Source organism: Buteo buteo, chromosome 12 (genome assembly GCF_964188355.1).
Source record: "Buteo buteo chromosome 12, bButBut1.hap1.1, whole genome shotgun sequence".
Taxonomy (NCBI): domain Eukaryota; kingdom Metazoa; phylum Chordata; class Aves; order Accipitriformes; family Accipitridae; genus Buteo; species Buteo buteo.
In genome coordinates, this window is record NC_134182.1 from 9,024,635 (window position 1) to 9,041,381 (window position 16,747).

Sequence of the window (16,747 nt, forward strand, 5' to 3'; positions counted from 1 at the left end):
CTTGAACAGTATGACTGACATTCACATGAATGGTGAATTCAAGTTGCGTATGTTTCCTGAAATAGTAGCCAAGCTAGGTAAGAAATTTTTAAAATAAAGAGTAAAACAGCTTACACATAGGTCTGGTTAATCTTGGGTTCTTATTGGAGGTGCTTGCATTTTTTGATGCATCATTATAAGGTTCTTTGATGCAACCATGGTGAGAATTAGAAGGTAGAAGTAGAAAAGAGACAGCTGTTTTTATGAAACACTCTTGATAGCCAAGGTAAGGAAATACTAGCAATTCCTACTAGCCAATATATACTGAACTGTCAGAAAAAAATTTGGGAAAAGTTAACTTTATGAAGTAAAATTAAAAAAATCTGTTGCATGCTAAATGCTGTACAGCACAAATCTGGTTCTTTTCTAATACCATAGGCTGGGTCTAGAAGCTAAAAAAGAAGAAAATCTTGCAGACTGGTTCTCTCAGGTAAGTGCACATTAGTTTGAATTAAAGAATTATTTCATTCCTATAAATCAAGATCTGATTTGGATTTATATCTTATATTGTATTTCTGTTTGTTTGTTGTTTTTTTTAAATACAAAGCAAAGTACTTGCTCTTTTCTATTTCTTACATTGCTATCATGGTCTTTAATAGAAGTGCCTGGATTGAAGAGCTGAATAAATTTCAGCCCCCATTATATATATATGTGTGTGTGTGTATATATATGATTTTCTTAATTCATGTATGAATTCCTCTTTCATTAAGAGTGCAAAACTTCAGTGAAGTGATAGGAATTTCACAGGCTTGGAAGTTTTATTCCACCTCAAGATGATGTGTAACCAAAGTTAGTATTTTTTGATACTGAATGAGTTTGCTGGCTTATGAGTTTCAAAACAGAAAGAGTCAAGATGGTTAGTTTAGACTAGCCTACTTATGAAATCTTGTAAATAGATACCAGTGGTGTACATTTCCTCTTACTAGTATAACTTTTCCCTATACCCTAAGGAATAAAAATCTCTTCTGACATGAGCTAGAGACATTTCTTACAAAAGTGCAGTTTGTTGGTTCTTGGAAGCTAGCTACTGTCTCCTTGGATTCATGAAATTCAATTTTAGTTAAGTGTTTACTTTATTCAGATCTATTATTAAACTTAATGTTCCTGCTTAACTTTCTCTAATTATAGGTAACAAAAGCAATCACAAAGCATATCTTTGCTAACTTTTTGAACACAACGACTTTTAAATGGGAGACTTTTCTTGAATTGCATGCCACACACTTGAATTACTGAATGTTGTTTGTGTATGAAATTGAAACTTCAGTATCTAAATAATCTTTTGAAAGGTGATCACAAAATCAGAGATGATTGAATACTATGATGTGAGTGGCTGTTATGTTCTTCGTCCTTGGGCTTATGCCATTTGGGAAGCTATCAAGAACTTCTTCGATGCAGAGATCAAAAAACTTGGAGTGGAAAACTGTTACTTCCCCATGTTTGTGTCCCAGGCTGCCCTAGAGAAAGAGAAGACTCATATTGCTGACTTTGCTCCTGAGGTATGCTTCAAAACTTTGTTTTAATCTGAGTACAAGAAAACCCAACAACTTAGTCTGCAGCCGAATATGAAAGTAAGGTTTTCTTCAAACTTGTGATTTTTAATTTTTTTTTCCTTTTTTTTTCCTTTTTTTTTTTTTTTTTTTTTTCCTTCATTTAGGTTGCTTGGGTCACAAGATCTGGGAAAACAGATCTGGCTGAACCGATTGCTGTACGTCCCACAAGTGAAACAGGTAGACTTCTTTTCATGCAATTTGGCTGTAAAGAAAACAGTTACAGGTATAGTGTAGCTGATAGACAAGAGTCCCTTTTGAAAAGTGGAAACCCATGTTTTAGAATGTTTTCTATAACTCCTTATGAAAATTTCTTAAATTCACTGCTGCTTATAGCAAGTGTCACAGCACTATATGTTCCCTTAAATGGACTTTTCTAGGAAATGTACACTGTAGGAATTTTTCCATGAATGTCCTGAAGACTGACTTGCTTTGACTGAAAAACATGTTTGGTTGTTTGTTTTATATTGTTTATAAGAAAATATCTTCACCTCATAATTCACTTCAGTTTTGTATGTACTTTGGCTATAGCTGTGAAACTGGCTTTTACTAAAATTTCATCTGAGTAATTTAAACAAACATTTTTAAGACCTAAGGCTGGCTGAGTTTTTAATTGACTCAGATATGGTATAGTATCTTGAAATCTCGAGGCCAGTGAAATTTCTATTTGTGAACCTAGCTGTATTTACATGCAAACAAAATGTCATTACATATTAAGCTTTGGATTGTAGTTTGACCAGCAGCAAGCAAGCTATATTGCAGAGACACAGGATGAAGTGAAAGTATTCCTTTCAGTGAAAATATGTGTTAAGACAAAAAAAGTGTTTTAAAGAGAATTAAATATAAAAGCATAGTTCTCACAGCAGAGAATGTTAAGCTTATATGTAGCAAAAAGAAAGGTTTGGCATAAACTGGCTGTATTGTGCAGAGACCCAAAGCTGCTTTCTTTTTACAGTCATGTATCCTGCCTATGCAAAGTGGGTGCAGTCACACAGGGATCTTCCTATCAAGCTTAATCAGTGGTGCAACGTTGTGGTACGTCTGTATGCAATTTCTGAGTAACTGTTGTATCATAAGTGCACTGTAAGACAACTATTCTATGTGGACATGGCACGATGATACTGATCACAGCACACATTTCATGGTAAAAGTGTGAATGTGGTTTATGTGATTTGTTTTTCTTACTGTTTTTAATAAAACATGCTTTGTCAGTTTAAGTAGAATTCTGTGAATAGTTGACTTCTTATCTTTATTCAGAATTTTCCAATACTTATTTATAAACATTATTTTTAACAATAATTTGACACTTCAGTGTTAATCTTGGTGTTCAATTTTTTCATTTCCCCCCTCCAGCGTTGGGAGTTCAAACATCCCCAGCCTTTCCTTCGCACTCGTGAGTTCCTTTGGCAAGAGGGTCACACAGCATTTGCAACATATGAAGAAGCAGCAGAGGAGGTAAAAAGCAATTGCACTGTTGCTTTTGCTTTCAGAAAGTTACCTTACTCCATAGTAACACAAATCTTTTTACTAGGTGTCACAGAGACTCACACAATCAAATTAAACGGTGTTAAACTCAATGAAATTTATTCTTTAACCAAAATCATTTAGAACTCCAACAACAGTAGTAAACCACAGGTTCAGTGATGTAAGGGGAGATTAATACTGCACAACTGACTTAAGAATTATTAAGTTTTAGAGATGATGACCAAAAACGCACATATCACTCACCTAAAAGATTAGGGCTCTCAACCTTGAGGAGTTTCCTTAGGCGGCATCCCAACCCAAGGGGAGAGTCCCTGACTGCAGACCTGCTGCTCCGAGGAGGACTGTCTCAATTTATCCTCTGGCGAGGCTCCATTCATACCCTAGTTGAACCTGATCTGTGGTCATATATGGTCAACGGTCGAGAAATTTCTTTCAGCTGAAGTGTTTCATTGGCTGGGGGTCTTGCCTTTTGACCAAAGCATGTACGTGGATGGTCGTCACTGGCCAAAATGTGTACATGACCACAGTCACCACGCGGGCTGGGTGGCTCAACCCCCAAACTGCGACTTCTAGTTTGGGGGTTGTTTTTTTTTTCCTTCAGTCAAAGAGTTTCATGTCAGGGCAGGTGTACCTGCCACACTAGGACCGCGTAGAAATCTGTCTCCTTTTCTTTGGGATCCCTCATGAAAAATATCAAGTGTACTAGAACCCATTTTTTTTCTCAGATGTAACCCATGTTTGAGGCTTTAGTCTCTTCAAACAATATGGAGAGTTTGAAGAGTGTGATTATATAAAGAATGCTTTCCTTAAAAATCTGTTTTCCTTAAAAATCTAAACAATGCGTTCACATGTTAACTGCTAGAAGTTTTAACACTTCCTTTGCCAAAGACGGATGTTTCATTGAGTATCATGGCATATGTTTATTTACTTAGCAGATGTTCAGACTTCTAGGTGGAAGCTAGAAGTCAATATAACCATTGAACTGACATTTCTGCAGTGACTCTTCTTGTTTTCTGTCATAGTTTATAGTTGCTGCTATTTGATCCATAGAAAATAACACCCAAAATTTAAAGTAATGGAAGAAATCTTATTTTTTAAAAACAGTCTTGAGAAAGTGTTAAATTTTTAAGATTTTAGACTCTGGCATATAAAAATATTTCAGGATTTAGCAAATGGCAAAATACTACATAATTCTTAAAACAGTATGTTCATCATAGGTGATACAGATACTTGATCTCTATGCTCAAGTGTATGAAGATCTCCTAGCAATACCTGTTGTGAAAGGGAGGAAAACAGAGAAGGAGAAGTTCGCTGGGGGTGATTATACAACCACTGTAGAGGCATTTATATCTGCCAGTGGAAGAGCTATCCAGGTATTTCTCTATTAGAAGAATATTTTTTTTCAGTAAATACAGTAAGATAAAAGCTTTAAACTGATGCTTGATAGACTTAACTTTCCATTGAGTGAAATTTTCTGTGTGCAACTACTTCAGGGAGCAACATCACATCATCTAGGGCAGAATTTCTCAAAGATGTTTGAAATTGTATTTGAAGATCCCAAGAAACCAGGAGAAAAACAGTTTGCTTATCAGAATTCATGGGGCATTACAACTCGAACTATTGGTGTAATGACAATGATTCATGGAGATAACATGGGACTGGTGCTTCCACCTCGAGTAGCCTGTGTTCAGGTATGTAAAAATGCCTTAAACTACCATTTTGTTTCCTTTCCTGTCTTGGAATTCATGAGCATTTCATATCGGGCACCTGGAAGACTTAACATAGGATAGGAGCTGTCTAATTACAGAATGTGCTGTATAAAGTTATTACAAATCATTGTGGTAGGCAAGCTCCCTTTAATAGTCCATCCATTTAAAATAATTTTGACTGTATCATTTAGATGAAAAGGAAAACGTATTCTTTACTTCTGCGAACTTGAAAGAAATTGCTGGGATATAGGGCCACAATATTGGTTTTAAGTATTTATAATAACTAGGAGCTAATTTTTTTATAATGCGAAGTACATGTCATGTTATATTGCAGGTTGTAATTATTCCCTGTGGTATCACAAATTCCCTTTCTGAAGATGACAAAGAGGCTTTATTGAAGAAATGTAATGAATATCGTAATAGGCTGCTTAGTGTTAATATCCGTGTACGGGCTGATTTAAGAGACAACTATTCACCTGGTTGGAAGTTCAACCACTGGGAACTTAAGGTACATTTCTTTCCAGGAGGTATTTTGAAGCTTATCTGTGGGGGGTATGTATGAGGCGTGTTATGTGTGCCTTGTATTTGAAGGCAAATATTTTTTTTAAATGAAGAATTGCTGCCTGATAATCAGTGATCGCTTTCATTAATAAATGAAGAAAAGATGTTTTCTGAGACTTGCTCTGTTTCCTAGGATTTGCCTGTCATTGGTGATTTTTGAACTTCCAGGTCTCCACTTTATATACCTAGAAAATGAAATTAATAGTACAGATTATATGCATGTTTAAAAATTTGTACTAATACTTAAGTGTCTCCAGGGTCACAACAGTGCCTTCTTTGCACACAGTGGAACAGAAGATAAACCTGTACAGCGTAAACAAAAAAAAGGAACAATTTTTTTTGTTTCAAAATGAACATGTTCCCCTCACATAGTTGAGAGGAACAGTTCTGCTTCATCAAATATAAGAGGCTTTTGTAAAACAAAAATAATGAGCAGAATGAAACAATGGTAATTAGAAATTTAATAATGTATTGAGTGATGTTATGGGATCATATTTTTGTTCTGAATTTGAAATTATTTTCAATATGTTAATTTTCAGTGTAAGATGATAGAAGCTCCCTGAGTTGTTGAAAGTTCCCATTGTGTCCAAGTTCTCTTCCTTCTGTGTAACCTTTTATCTTTTTTAAATGAAGCTCCAATACCATGAATCCATGTTGGGAGACTTTTTAAATAAAATTAGGTTTATCAAGGAGGCACAGCATAGGGCAAACTTGATGTTTTTTATAAATTCTACTAGTGTGTCCAGCTTAATACATAAACTGCATCTTCAGGCTGATTGCAGGCAAAGTGCACTCATTTTACTGAGTACTGATAAGGAATTTCATAGGGTAAAAAAAATACGAGGGTAGTGGAGTAAGAAATACAAGAATGAACTGGAAAGTATTTTGCCTTATGTACTTTTCAGCTTAGCAGATTTCTGATATTACGTCCAAAAAGAACCAAATCATTGGTACTTGTTGTATAACGTTTGGTATTCGTTCCATTGCTTTTTCTTAGGAAGTCTTCCTACATGACCATTAGGCATCCTTCTTTCACTGGAAAGTAGTATTACAATTAGAAATACTAGATACTTTCTGCTGAGTTTTAATCATGGAAACAGTTTTTTTGTGTGTCATAAACTAGAATGTTCAGTTTAAATTGCTTGTTAATAACAGTTTTGAATAGCTTTTTATGTAGCTTTGCAGTAGGAGTAGATATTTCACCCTTCAGACAGATTTTACTAAATTATTCATCTTTTTAGCATAAATGGGGGGGGCATATAGGGAGTCATTTGGAAGCTGTGAACTTCAAGAGATTACAGAGCACAAAATGCGTGGAAAGCTTGTGTAAACGTCACTGATTGTCCTGTTCATTTGTTGAACACTTTAGAATGTTTTTAGGTTTTAGCTTTTTAGCTTACTGATTAGATTTCCCTTGAGTAAAAAGAAACAAAAAAACAACAAAACCACTCACCAAAATACGTTGGCACTTACTCTTTTCATTTCCTGTGAAACAATGTGTACAACTTGGGACACACGTTAGCAGGATTTAGAGAAAATAAATTAGACTCAGCAAACTCTTAATTGACTAGTAAAATGGAAACTTTGTCTGATGGTATATGGGAGATGACAAATTACATGGTTCTTCTCACCAAAATTTATGAAGCATAAAAACTTTACATAAATAAAGGAACTATCTGTTTGTAGTCAAATATTCTATGCAAATAATGTTGATATTAGGACTATATTTAACAGAACTTTTGCTATTTGCTGTTCATACAGTTCAAGGTGTTCTGTAAAAATAATTAAAAGGTGTTATTGGATGAACTAGAACATTAAAATGACTATCGAATCATTCAGACTTTAAAAATCTGATTTGCACTATCTGGGATAACTGTCTTAGTGTAGTTTCAGTTGTGTTTCAACTGTCTTAGTATTACTTGCATGTTGGCACAGATGCAGTCTCCAAGCTACTGAATCAAGGTTGGAGCAAGGTATAATGCACAAATGAAGAGAGTGTGGATGGGAAAGACAAAAATGCATAAAAGCAGTGGAATATATGCTGATTTTTTTTCAAAGAAACTTAAATGTGTAAAGGGATTCCATATTAAGACTGGGCTTCAGGGGAAAAAAAAGGGAGAGAGAAAACTAACTCTTCTGAGAATGACTTCTTTATCACAACTTCTAACTTTTTTTAATGAAGGGTGTTCCAGTCAGAGTTGAAGTGGGACCACGAGACATGAAGAGCCAACAGTTTGTAGCTGTTAGAAGAGACACAGGACAGAAGCTGACCTTTTCTGAACATGAAGCAGAAGAGCGACTGAAGCAGATTTTGGAGGAGATCCATGCTAACCTCTACAACAGGTAAATTGAGAGGTACAGTAAATGGTTGTGTTAATCACAGATGCCCTTTACCTGTCAGAAGAATTTCTTACATTATTGTTCCATCTGTGGAGAAAGACAGGTTAGGCCCATCTTTCTGTTTGTGACATTTCTGCCTCTGAAACTTGTTCACATACAGTGATAGAAGTTTCCTATTGTGCTCATGAAACAGAATTTTAAAGGTTGTGAACTTATTTTTAAAAATACTTCCATGAATTCATGTGAAGTATTAATAAACAAACACACCATAAATAGTTCATGGGATAATAATGCACAGGATTCATTCCTGAAAGATGCTTTTGGTAGGGAATTTTGAGAGATAGAAAGTTGTCCAAGAAATTTCAGTAGTTGAAGTTCTATGTTCAGAAGTGTATTTTAAGACCCTATATCCTATTGACTTTCATAGGACTGTTTTCTTATAAGCAGTCAAATGCTTTTGGAATTGTTATTTGCATTTATTGCATGTGCCAAAATCCCTTGCATGTCTGTCATTGCAAATTGTTGTTCGTAAGTACACTGAGAAAGAACAGGGTGCTGATCCAGCACCATGGCAGATGAGTTTCCTACTTTCTTCTGTGGTGATCAAAGTTGCTTACAAGCTGAATATTTTTACATAGTTAAAAAGCATTTTTCTATTTAGATTTAGAACATAATTAAAAAAGAAAAATCTACATCTATAGTACTTACCTGTTTCTATCTACAGGTGGTCAGTGTTGAACTGACATGCACAACAGTGTGAATTAACATGGTGAAATGTGCAGCAACCTGGAGAACACCCTATCAGCAATTAATCAAAATTTTATCTGAGGGCAGAACTGGTAGAAAGACATAACCTGATTAGGAAGATTTGAATGAATATATAGCTTCTCTTGTAACTTTTTGTTTTGACTGACTCTGAAAACTTAGTTCATTTGGCCAGTGAGGTTATGTGCATAAATCTGCCCTGACCAAATTTTTTTTCTATTTTCTTAGAGCTTCTGAGGACCTAAAAAGTCATATGGTGGTGGCCAATACTATGGAGGACTTTCAAAAAGAGCTTGATTCAGGAAAGGTAAGGAAATTTACTTCATTCTGTCCCGGTAAGTGCCTTCACACACTTTCTGTCCCTTACAAATAATCGGGGGCTAGAAATTTCAAAGCTTATATATAAATACTGTTGTGGTTTTCATGGAACTCTCCCCTCACGAGCAGATGAAACCTCTCCTGTAGGGCTGCACAAAAATAAATCAGCTTTCCCAAAATTTGTGGTACACATTGCTTCTTTTGCTAAAATACCGTATTTACTAACTACGGTGTTTCAGGCTACCACCATTCAAAATCTAGTCCTGTGCCAGAGGTGACAGGGTGTCTTGAAGAAGTGACTTACAATGCTGCAGTTTGGTAATTTCCATTTAAAGTGTTACGTTTTTATCACAAAATGCTTTTCAGAGAGATTAATGTGAGCATTTTATTCAGATTAAGATAAACTTACTGTTATTATTCTAATGCAAACAGCGAAAAACCTTGTCAAATCTTGTAATAGGGTCCAAGTAAGAGTTTAAAGTACATGCTGTTTACGTCAAAGAAGTTTTACCTTTATGACCTGAGTAGAAGCCATTGGGTTCATTGAGAATTGCTGCAAGTCAGAAACCTCCTTGGGTTGGTAGTAAGAATAACCCAGAATGTGGTTGACTGAACTCTACTGATCCAGAGATCTGTGAAAAATCCAAAGTTTTGGCCAAGTATTTGAATTTTAGATGAGAGATTAAGTCTTCGGTAGAGAATTGAGCTGCTGCTGCTTTTTCAGAGATCCACTGAGAGAAATTCTTAACCCTGAAATTCTGTCACAAGCCTCAGCTTGTGAAATTGTTCATGTATTTAGATTAATGTGTTCAAGCAGTAGGATCCCCAGGATCAATCATTAAGGCTATGTATTTTATAAAGTGAGATGGGGGGGGGGGTCTGTACCAATTAGATCTACTCTGAAAATTTCAAAATTTCTGATGGAAAATGCACAGGTGCCAAGAATTCATATTACTTTTGTTAACTTCAAAAATAGTTTCAAGAGATTTCAAGATGTTCCATCATGTATCTTTCACTTCTGAATTAAACAAGCACTCTGAAACTATGCTCGACTGTCTTCAAGACAAAGAAACAGTTTAGGAAGACATAAGCTCTTAAAAAAATCTTAAGAGATGCAGGAGTCAAGCTCATTCCAAGAGCAGGAATGGAATGTGAAGCTAATTCTGTATTTGTACGTGCACGTAAATTATTATCCTTTAATTTTGATGAAATACTATAGAACTCCCTTTCTTCTCTTCGAACTGCAGAGGTTCCAGATGATACCCTCTGCCTATGGAGAGGGTAAACCACCTGGTCTTCAATGTCCAACACTCACTGTTGTGTATAGCTAGATTCTAGAGAGGCCCAAGATAATTAAACTATTTGTATTATGTTTAGAACCCTAATATAATCTAGTTTATAATGTATTTAAACTTGGAAATATGAACAAATATTTTTACATTCCAAGTTGGATACTTGCATCAGTTTGGTACTTAGTTAATATAAAATCATTATAATTGGCTATCTGAATTGAAAAAAATTACGTATGTCATTTTATGACTTGTTTCACTCTCTACCTATATATGTTGTATGGAAAAAATTTTATAGCATATGTATTCTGTAATTTCTTGATATTACAGTGTGTTAGCACTGACTACTGTTTAAGAAGAAAATTTGTAAGCTGAAGTACTCCTGCTTAATTCCTGTTGCTGTTTTCCCCTTACTATAATTGCAGTGTAGACTATTAGCTCTTTAAAAATGCAGACTGCTTCTGTGTTCTTTTAAGTTGCATGCAAAGTTTAGTTGAAACTCTAAGAATAATTGCACAGGTATTTAAAGAAAGTTTCATTTAACTAACAAAAGATTAATGTAAAAGCAGTATAATAGAGTGGTAATAGTTCCTTTTTTAATTGCAAGAAAGTGAAGCTATAAAGTGAAGTCTAGTAAAGGTATGTTCCAGTTTAAGGCAAATTGAGAATTTTGCACTATGAATGCACATTTGACGAAAGAAAGATACAGATGAGCAAACCTTATTCACAGTTTGGATAGAATTAAAATGACTGTGAAGGCTGAATTTAGTAGCTGTTGTTGCCCTCAGCTATTAGCATTACATGAGTGTTCAAATGTGTGTTAGGGGGTCTCTACTACTTTTTAGTAGTAAACAGAATTTTCACTGTGAAAGTCCATTAAAAACTAAAAAAATAAGTAAAATGGAATATAAAACTTGTAGCAGTATAAAACTATATATTGCTACAATAACTAAGAGTGGTACTGAGAAGAATGTATGAGATAATCATTTCAACTTTACTTTCTCAATTTTCTTCAGTTAAGCTAACTGAAGGAAACAGGAGGAAAATAGGCACCACTTCCCCCTGCCCCCAAGAAAAATGTGCTGTTGGCGATTCTGTTTTCTTAAAATATGTATGTCCTTGTCTTGTTTAGAAAATAAGAAAATTCATAGTAAAGAAATTAAAATCAAAACTTCATTAGGAAAGCACTGTCTTGCAGTATGTAAGCAAGCATTTGTTCTGCAGTTTGAAAGTTTTAAACTTTTACTGAAAAACAGAGTATTTCAGGAGAAAACGGTATTTATACTTTACACAGATGGAAGATATATTGGATTAAAAAAAAAAAAATCACCACCCTGACTTGATTTAAATGCTGCTTTGAGTTTGTGTAGGTTTTTCCATGCTGCGCTATGGAGGGATGACTGTGCTTATCTATTTCTCTGATGAGAAAGAGCTATTAAAATTTAATTGTAGCAATTGGAACTTTTCCCACTTTGAGTGTATATGAGATCTTAAGATTTAGGAATCCTCCAGAGACAAGGATGGTTTTTTTAGATGTATAACTGTTTTTTGTTTTGGTTTTTTTCTTTCTCTCCCCCCCTCTTGTCCACTTCAGATTGTACAAATCCCTTTTTGTGGGGAAATTGAGTGCGAGGATTGGATCAAGAAGACCACTGCCAGGTAAAATATAACTGAACTGAAGAGTGTCTACCAAGATCAAAATCAAAATGTTTTGAATATAAAACAGGAATGTAAGATGCCTCTGGGTATAACACTGATGTACAGTCCTCACCCTTGACTGTTGCTGTCCTGCATAGTTCAATATGTTTACTCCCTTAGTTCTGAAACTTTCAGACTAATTTGTGTGCTTTTGAGACTTTATGTATAATACACTTTATTGCACCTTTACTTTTAAATAAGAGTATTTATTTATGAGTATGCTTTTATTTCAGGGATCAAGATCTTGAGCCTGGCGCCCCCTCCATGGGAGCAAAAAGCCTCTGCATACCTTTTCAGCCTCTCCGTGAACTACAGTGTGGGGCAAGATGTGTCTGCGGCAAAAACCCTGCCAAGTTTTACACCCTATTTGGTCGTAGTTACTAAATTACTAGTGAAAGCACCTTCTTCTTTATCTGTGGATGAACTTTTTTTAATAAGACTGAAATAGCCCCCAAACTTAATCAGTTTTGCGACTTTTTAAATGATTCAAAAAACAAAGCCATAAACCATAGAACCCCCCCAGTTGTCAGTCTTAGGCTAGCAGTAATTCACAGACTTTTCTGTAAACATCTCTAATAATAAACATGTATCGTGAGCTCTAATATGCTTTGGGTTTTTTTTCTGTGTTGCTCAATGGGGACGATAGGTATCCTTTGCTCATGCCTTTTTTCTGTTTTGGTGCATATTTTTTCTTGTACATTGAGAAAATGCCTGAAAGATTGGAGAGAATGTCATAAACACTCTACAGTATAGTTTAGTGTGCCGACATAAACTTTATAGGTAAAACATCTGCTTTTAATTTTGCCTTCAAATTTTTCAATTTTCAGTACAGACTTGCTGCTAACTTGTAGGTGTGGTGAATGCTACCCTTTTTGAAAAATCCTTCTGGAGCCAGGTTTTCAGGAGATATTTTCACCCCATTGTAAAACGAGTTTGAAAGGCTATCTTAGATTAAATGCCACGTTGTTAGCAAGATGCAGGTGAATGCCATTTCTTGCAGATATTTTGCAAAGCCCTGTTTCTCTTATCTTTTAAACTGGCATTTATAGCTTTCTCAGTGATACTGCAATGAGTAATGCAAAAGCAATCTGAAGAGAGGTATTTTCAACGCTAAAGATTTTAGGCTGTGGTTATATCTATAACATGTTTCATAAAACTCTTTTGCTTTTCCTGCACTTACTATGTGTTGCTTTAGCAGAGAAAGCTGGATATTGCAGATTTGCAGAATTATTTTAAAATTAAAATTACTTCCACTCTGAGCATAGGATTGACTTTCAAAAAAAAAAAAAAATAGCCCTGGCACAAAATAACTTTTGGATGATATATGCTTAATTTGTTACTTTTTTCTCTCATATGCTTGAAGGCTGTCTTTTCTATCCCTGAAAAGAGTTGAGTTGAAACTTAGCAATTAAAAAGTTGGACCAGTGAGATCCTCCCCAGACTCTTCCTCGGACAATACTACATAGCTGCCTGTTTCTAAAACCCTATTTTTATGTAGCATCAATAGTCTAAAAGTCTTTTAAGTATACAGGAGACTTACAGTGCTATTCCCAGATCTTCACACTTCTTTGCTTTTTGAAAGCATGTGAAATGTTTGCTTTTGCCCAGATTCCTGTGGTCAGCCTTCCTAGTCAAAATTTTGATATTAAATTTGAACCAGTGGCCTGTCCAGTTTTGGATCATGCACCTTGTGATAATACCCCAGTTTTTCACAGAAAAATGCAAAAACAATTAAGTATTTCAGAATAGCTTGCTCAGAGTGCTTGGGCACTTGGAAATTCTCTGAAATATTCCTTGGATGATGGTTAGTCCTGAAGGGTTTGCTTCAGTTGCATCTTAAAATCATCTATCTTGCATTCATCTGTCTAGATGTTTTCCCACTACATAGATAACATGTCAGGGGTAGTCATGAGCAAAGGATTTGGGGAACGATACATCAGTGCACACATTCATCTTTCATTTTCAGTTGACATGCCAGAAGAGTGGCCCTAAGGTCTTTCTATCCTGGTATGCTGTTTGTAACACTGACTGGAATTATACTTTAAGAAAGAGCGTAAGTACTAATACCAGAGTGACGTTTTCCAAGCCTCAAGTGATGGGTAACTAAGACTGGTCTTCAGAGGTACTGCAACCTTATCAGTTTGAACAAACAGCCAACCTTCAACCACTTGACTGGATCAAATGAGTAAACATGTTGACAACACTGTTCTTAGAAATGAGTTGCTCTCAACTTACAAATGGGTTTGTTTGAAGGCAGAGATTTCACAGAAGGCCAGCACTTTTTTTCTCATGCCCCCTCTCCCCCGCCCCTTTCTTTTCCCAGCATGTTTATTCCTGATAATTGTAGGTCTTGGAAGTGTCTGGAATGTGGATGACTCACCTGCAGATCTCTGTGGTGGTCTTCCACAGAGAGGCTAATGCCTGCCTGGGAGAGACAAGTCCAAGTCAAGTATCCTTACACCAGAAGCACAATCTGAGCCATCTGTAGAGCGTTAAAGAAACATCCATACTCTTAATTATACTAGTATGAAAACTTTCAGACTCTTAGTAGATTGTGTCTGCTGGAAAATAAGTATATGAATCAAAATAACCCACTACAGTTGATTAAATGATACTACTTTGTGTTTATAATAGAACTGCAAATCTCTTGGTGTTCCTTAGTCCTTACAGTTGTATACTGATAAATTTGGGTTAAATAACATAGTAAGGTGGGATGTCGGGGAACTGCCTTAAAATGGTGCTGCTCCTTATTGACAAAATAGAGCATACTTGAGCATTTTAGCTCTGCTGCATAGGGAATGCTACGTTTAGCTCTTGTTTTGGTAATGGAAACCTTGTGTAAGGCAGGACTTTTGAGAGCTCTGAAGTTTGACCTTGGTCTGTTCCCATTGAAAGGAGAATAACTCTTGAAAAACAATTCTCACTTTTCATGCTCTGTAGTTCAGATAATAAAATAATTAAGTAGTTGAAAATTACTTTAATACAAGAAGGAAGAAAACACCATAGAAATAGCTGGAATAGAAGTAGTAACACAGGTGGGAGATGATGAAGAGGAAGAAGAGCAAGTACCAGTTTCAGTGTTGTAATTAGTTCTACTAATTCATCCTGCTAGGGCTAGTGGTCTTCTTAAAATGGCAGGGGGAGCTGGTGGGGGCAGAAACCCTCAAAAGTTGCAGCTGCAGCGTGTAGTTAGAAAAATGACCAAATGTTAAAAATTACCTCTGTTGGCAGGCAAGGCTTCTAACAAACTGGACTTTAAACATAAATATTTTGTCTGTTGAAACCCTGTGAGCAAAAAGAATAAATGAAAATTAGGCGTGGGTATTTGAGTTTTTAACCTAAAGTTAATTCACCTTGGGAAGTCTAAGGCCAGCAGGGACAGTTGGTCAGTTCAGGTTATCAGTATTTTTATCTTATCTCTCTATGGCTGTACCACATGGAATTTCCTTCCGTTTTATCTTGTAACTAACTGTGTATGTATATGTATACAGATGGGCATTTCAAACAAAAACTGGATTGTAAACTTTTCAAGGAAGGCACCTGGTCTTGTCATCCATATTTCCTAGTGTGCTATTAGCAGCTAGGTTTCCTTCAGTGTGGTTTGTGAGTGTGCATAAACTATGTGTGCGCTTAAAAGCTCAACAGGTACTACAGTGAGTGACAAAAAATGTTACTGCGTCAGGTTCTTACTGTGCTCCAGAAATGGCACCAAGTACAAGCTAGGACTTCTGCAGCTCTTATTTCCCCCTTAACTTCTGGTTGTGCTTTCCCCAAATCTCTTCCTTGCAAGCGTATGAGGATTACTTTGGGATTTTGAGATAGGCAGGGTTTTCTAAATGGGAAATAAAAAATGCACTTTGGGTTTATTGTTAAGGCTCAGCTTCCATGTCTACTGGCTGCATATTTAGAAAATGGCCTCCAACGTTGCTCCATTTCCATGGGCAATGTTAAAATGTGCTAAAAGTACAAGCTGTTGAGAACTCTAGGTTGCTAAAATGGAAGATTAATTCAGTTGTCTTTGAAACTTGCTTTATGGACAGCATGTTCAACGATCCTCACAGGCAGTTCACGTTTACTGTATTCTTAAAAATAATGTCCAGCCAACATGGATTTCAGATGTCGTCTTCTACAGGCATGTAGTAGTATTTTCTCACTATTAAAGTTACTGGCAACAGAAATGGCTGAAACATACATCAGAGGAGAGTTTTATGCAAAAGAAGTGCCTTCTCTAGCTGCTTAAAATTCCGAGCCACCTTCTTATGCTCTCCTGTCTGGGCCTTACTCAGGTTTTTTTAGGACAGTGCTATTGGGCAGAGTAGCAAGTGCTGGTGCTCCTAGTAGTCTCCCTTGGTTTATTTTTGGTTTTTAGGGAAAAAAAAAAAAAGCCTCCTGAGGGTGAAACCCCTGCAGGACTAGAGCCTTCAGGCTGCATTCACATGACAAATCTTGCTAAACTGCCCTTTAAACTGATTTATTGCTTTACTGCTTCCTATAAAAGTGGCTCCCACGCCGCGTGTGAGCAGCACTGACAGGTGAAGGGCAGAATCGCAGGCAGCGAGCTGCTCCTCACACAGCTCTTGTCCTGCAGAACCTCAGAGTAAGGGGAAGAGAGCAGCAGAAATGGGCCGCTACTCGGGCAGGAGCAGCAGGCTCATCCTCATGTGCATGGTGAGCCTTGTGCTTTTTGCTGTCGAGATCTCAATAGCCTACGTTGGCAATTCTCTTTCCTTAGCTTCAGATGCCTTTGCTGTTCTCTCTCACTTGATCTCCATGATCATAGGTTTGTTCAGCGTTAGGTTCAGTTGTATCAGATGGCACAAGGCTAACACCTACGGCTTCAGCCGGGCAGATGTGCTGGGAGCTTTTGGCAACTCTGTTTTTGCCACCGCTCTGATGTTTAGCATCTTTGTTGAGGCAATCAAGAGGTTTATCAATCCTCAGAAGACTGAGAAAGCACTGCTCGTCCTCGCTGTCGGGATCGCAGGTCTGCTCTTCA

At 36.4% G+C, this 16,747-nt stretch overlaps 1 protein-coding gene across 2 annotated transcripts in view; it reads left to right on the forward strand.

The window, feature by feature from the left end:
- EPRS1 (glutamyl-prolyl-tRNA synthetase 1) overlaps positions 1–12,353 on the forward strand; it is a 41,118-nt gene extending 28,765 nt beyond the window's left edge. For both annotated transcript variants that reach the window (XM_075042617.1, XM_075042618.1), the window contains 12 exons: positions 418–469; positions 1,326–1,535; positions 1,694–1,766; positions 2,542–2,621; positions 2,940–3,041; positions 4,289–4,444; positions 4,565–4,762; positions 5,115–5,288; positions 7,524–7,684; positions 8,675–8,753; positions 11,648–11,712; positions 11,985–12,353. In XM_075042617.1, coding sequence (XP_074898718.1) covers positions 418–469; positions 1,326–1,535; positions 1,694–1,766; positions 2,542–2,621; positions 2,940–3,041; positions 4,289–4,444; positions 4,565–4,762; positions 5,115–5,288; positions 7,524–7,684; positions 8,675–8,753; positions 11,648–11,712; positions 11,985–12,135 — 1,501 coding nt within the window. In that variant the 3' untranslated portion in view covers positions 12,136–12,353. The remainder of the gene's footprint in view (positions 1–417; positions 470–1,325; positions 1,536–1,693; positions 1,767–2,541; positions 2,622–2,939; positions 3,042–4,288; positions 4,445–4,564; positions 4,763–5,114; positions 5,289–7,523; positions 7,685–8,674; positions 8,754–11,647; positions 11,713–11,984) is intronic.
- Positions 12,354–16,747: the final 4,394 nt, after the last annotated feature.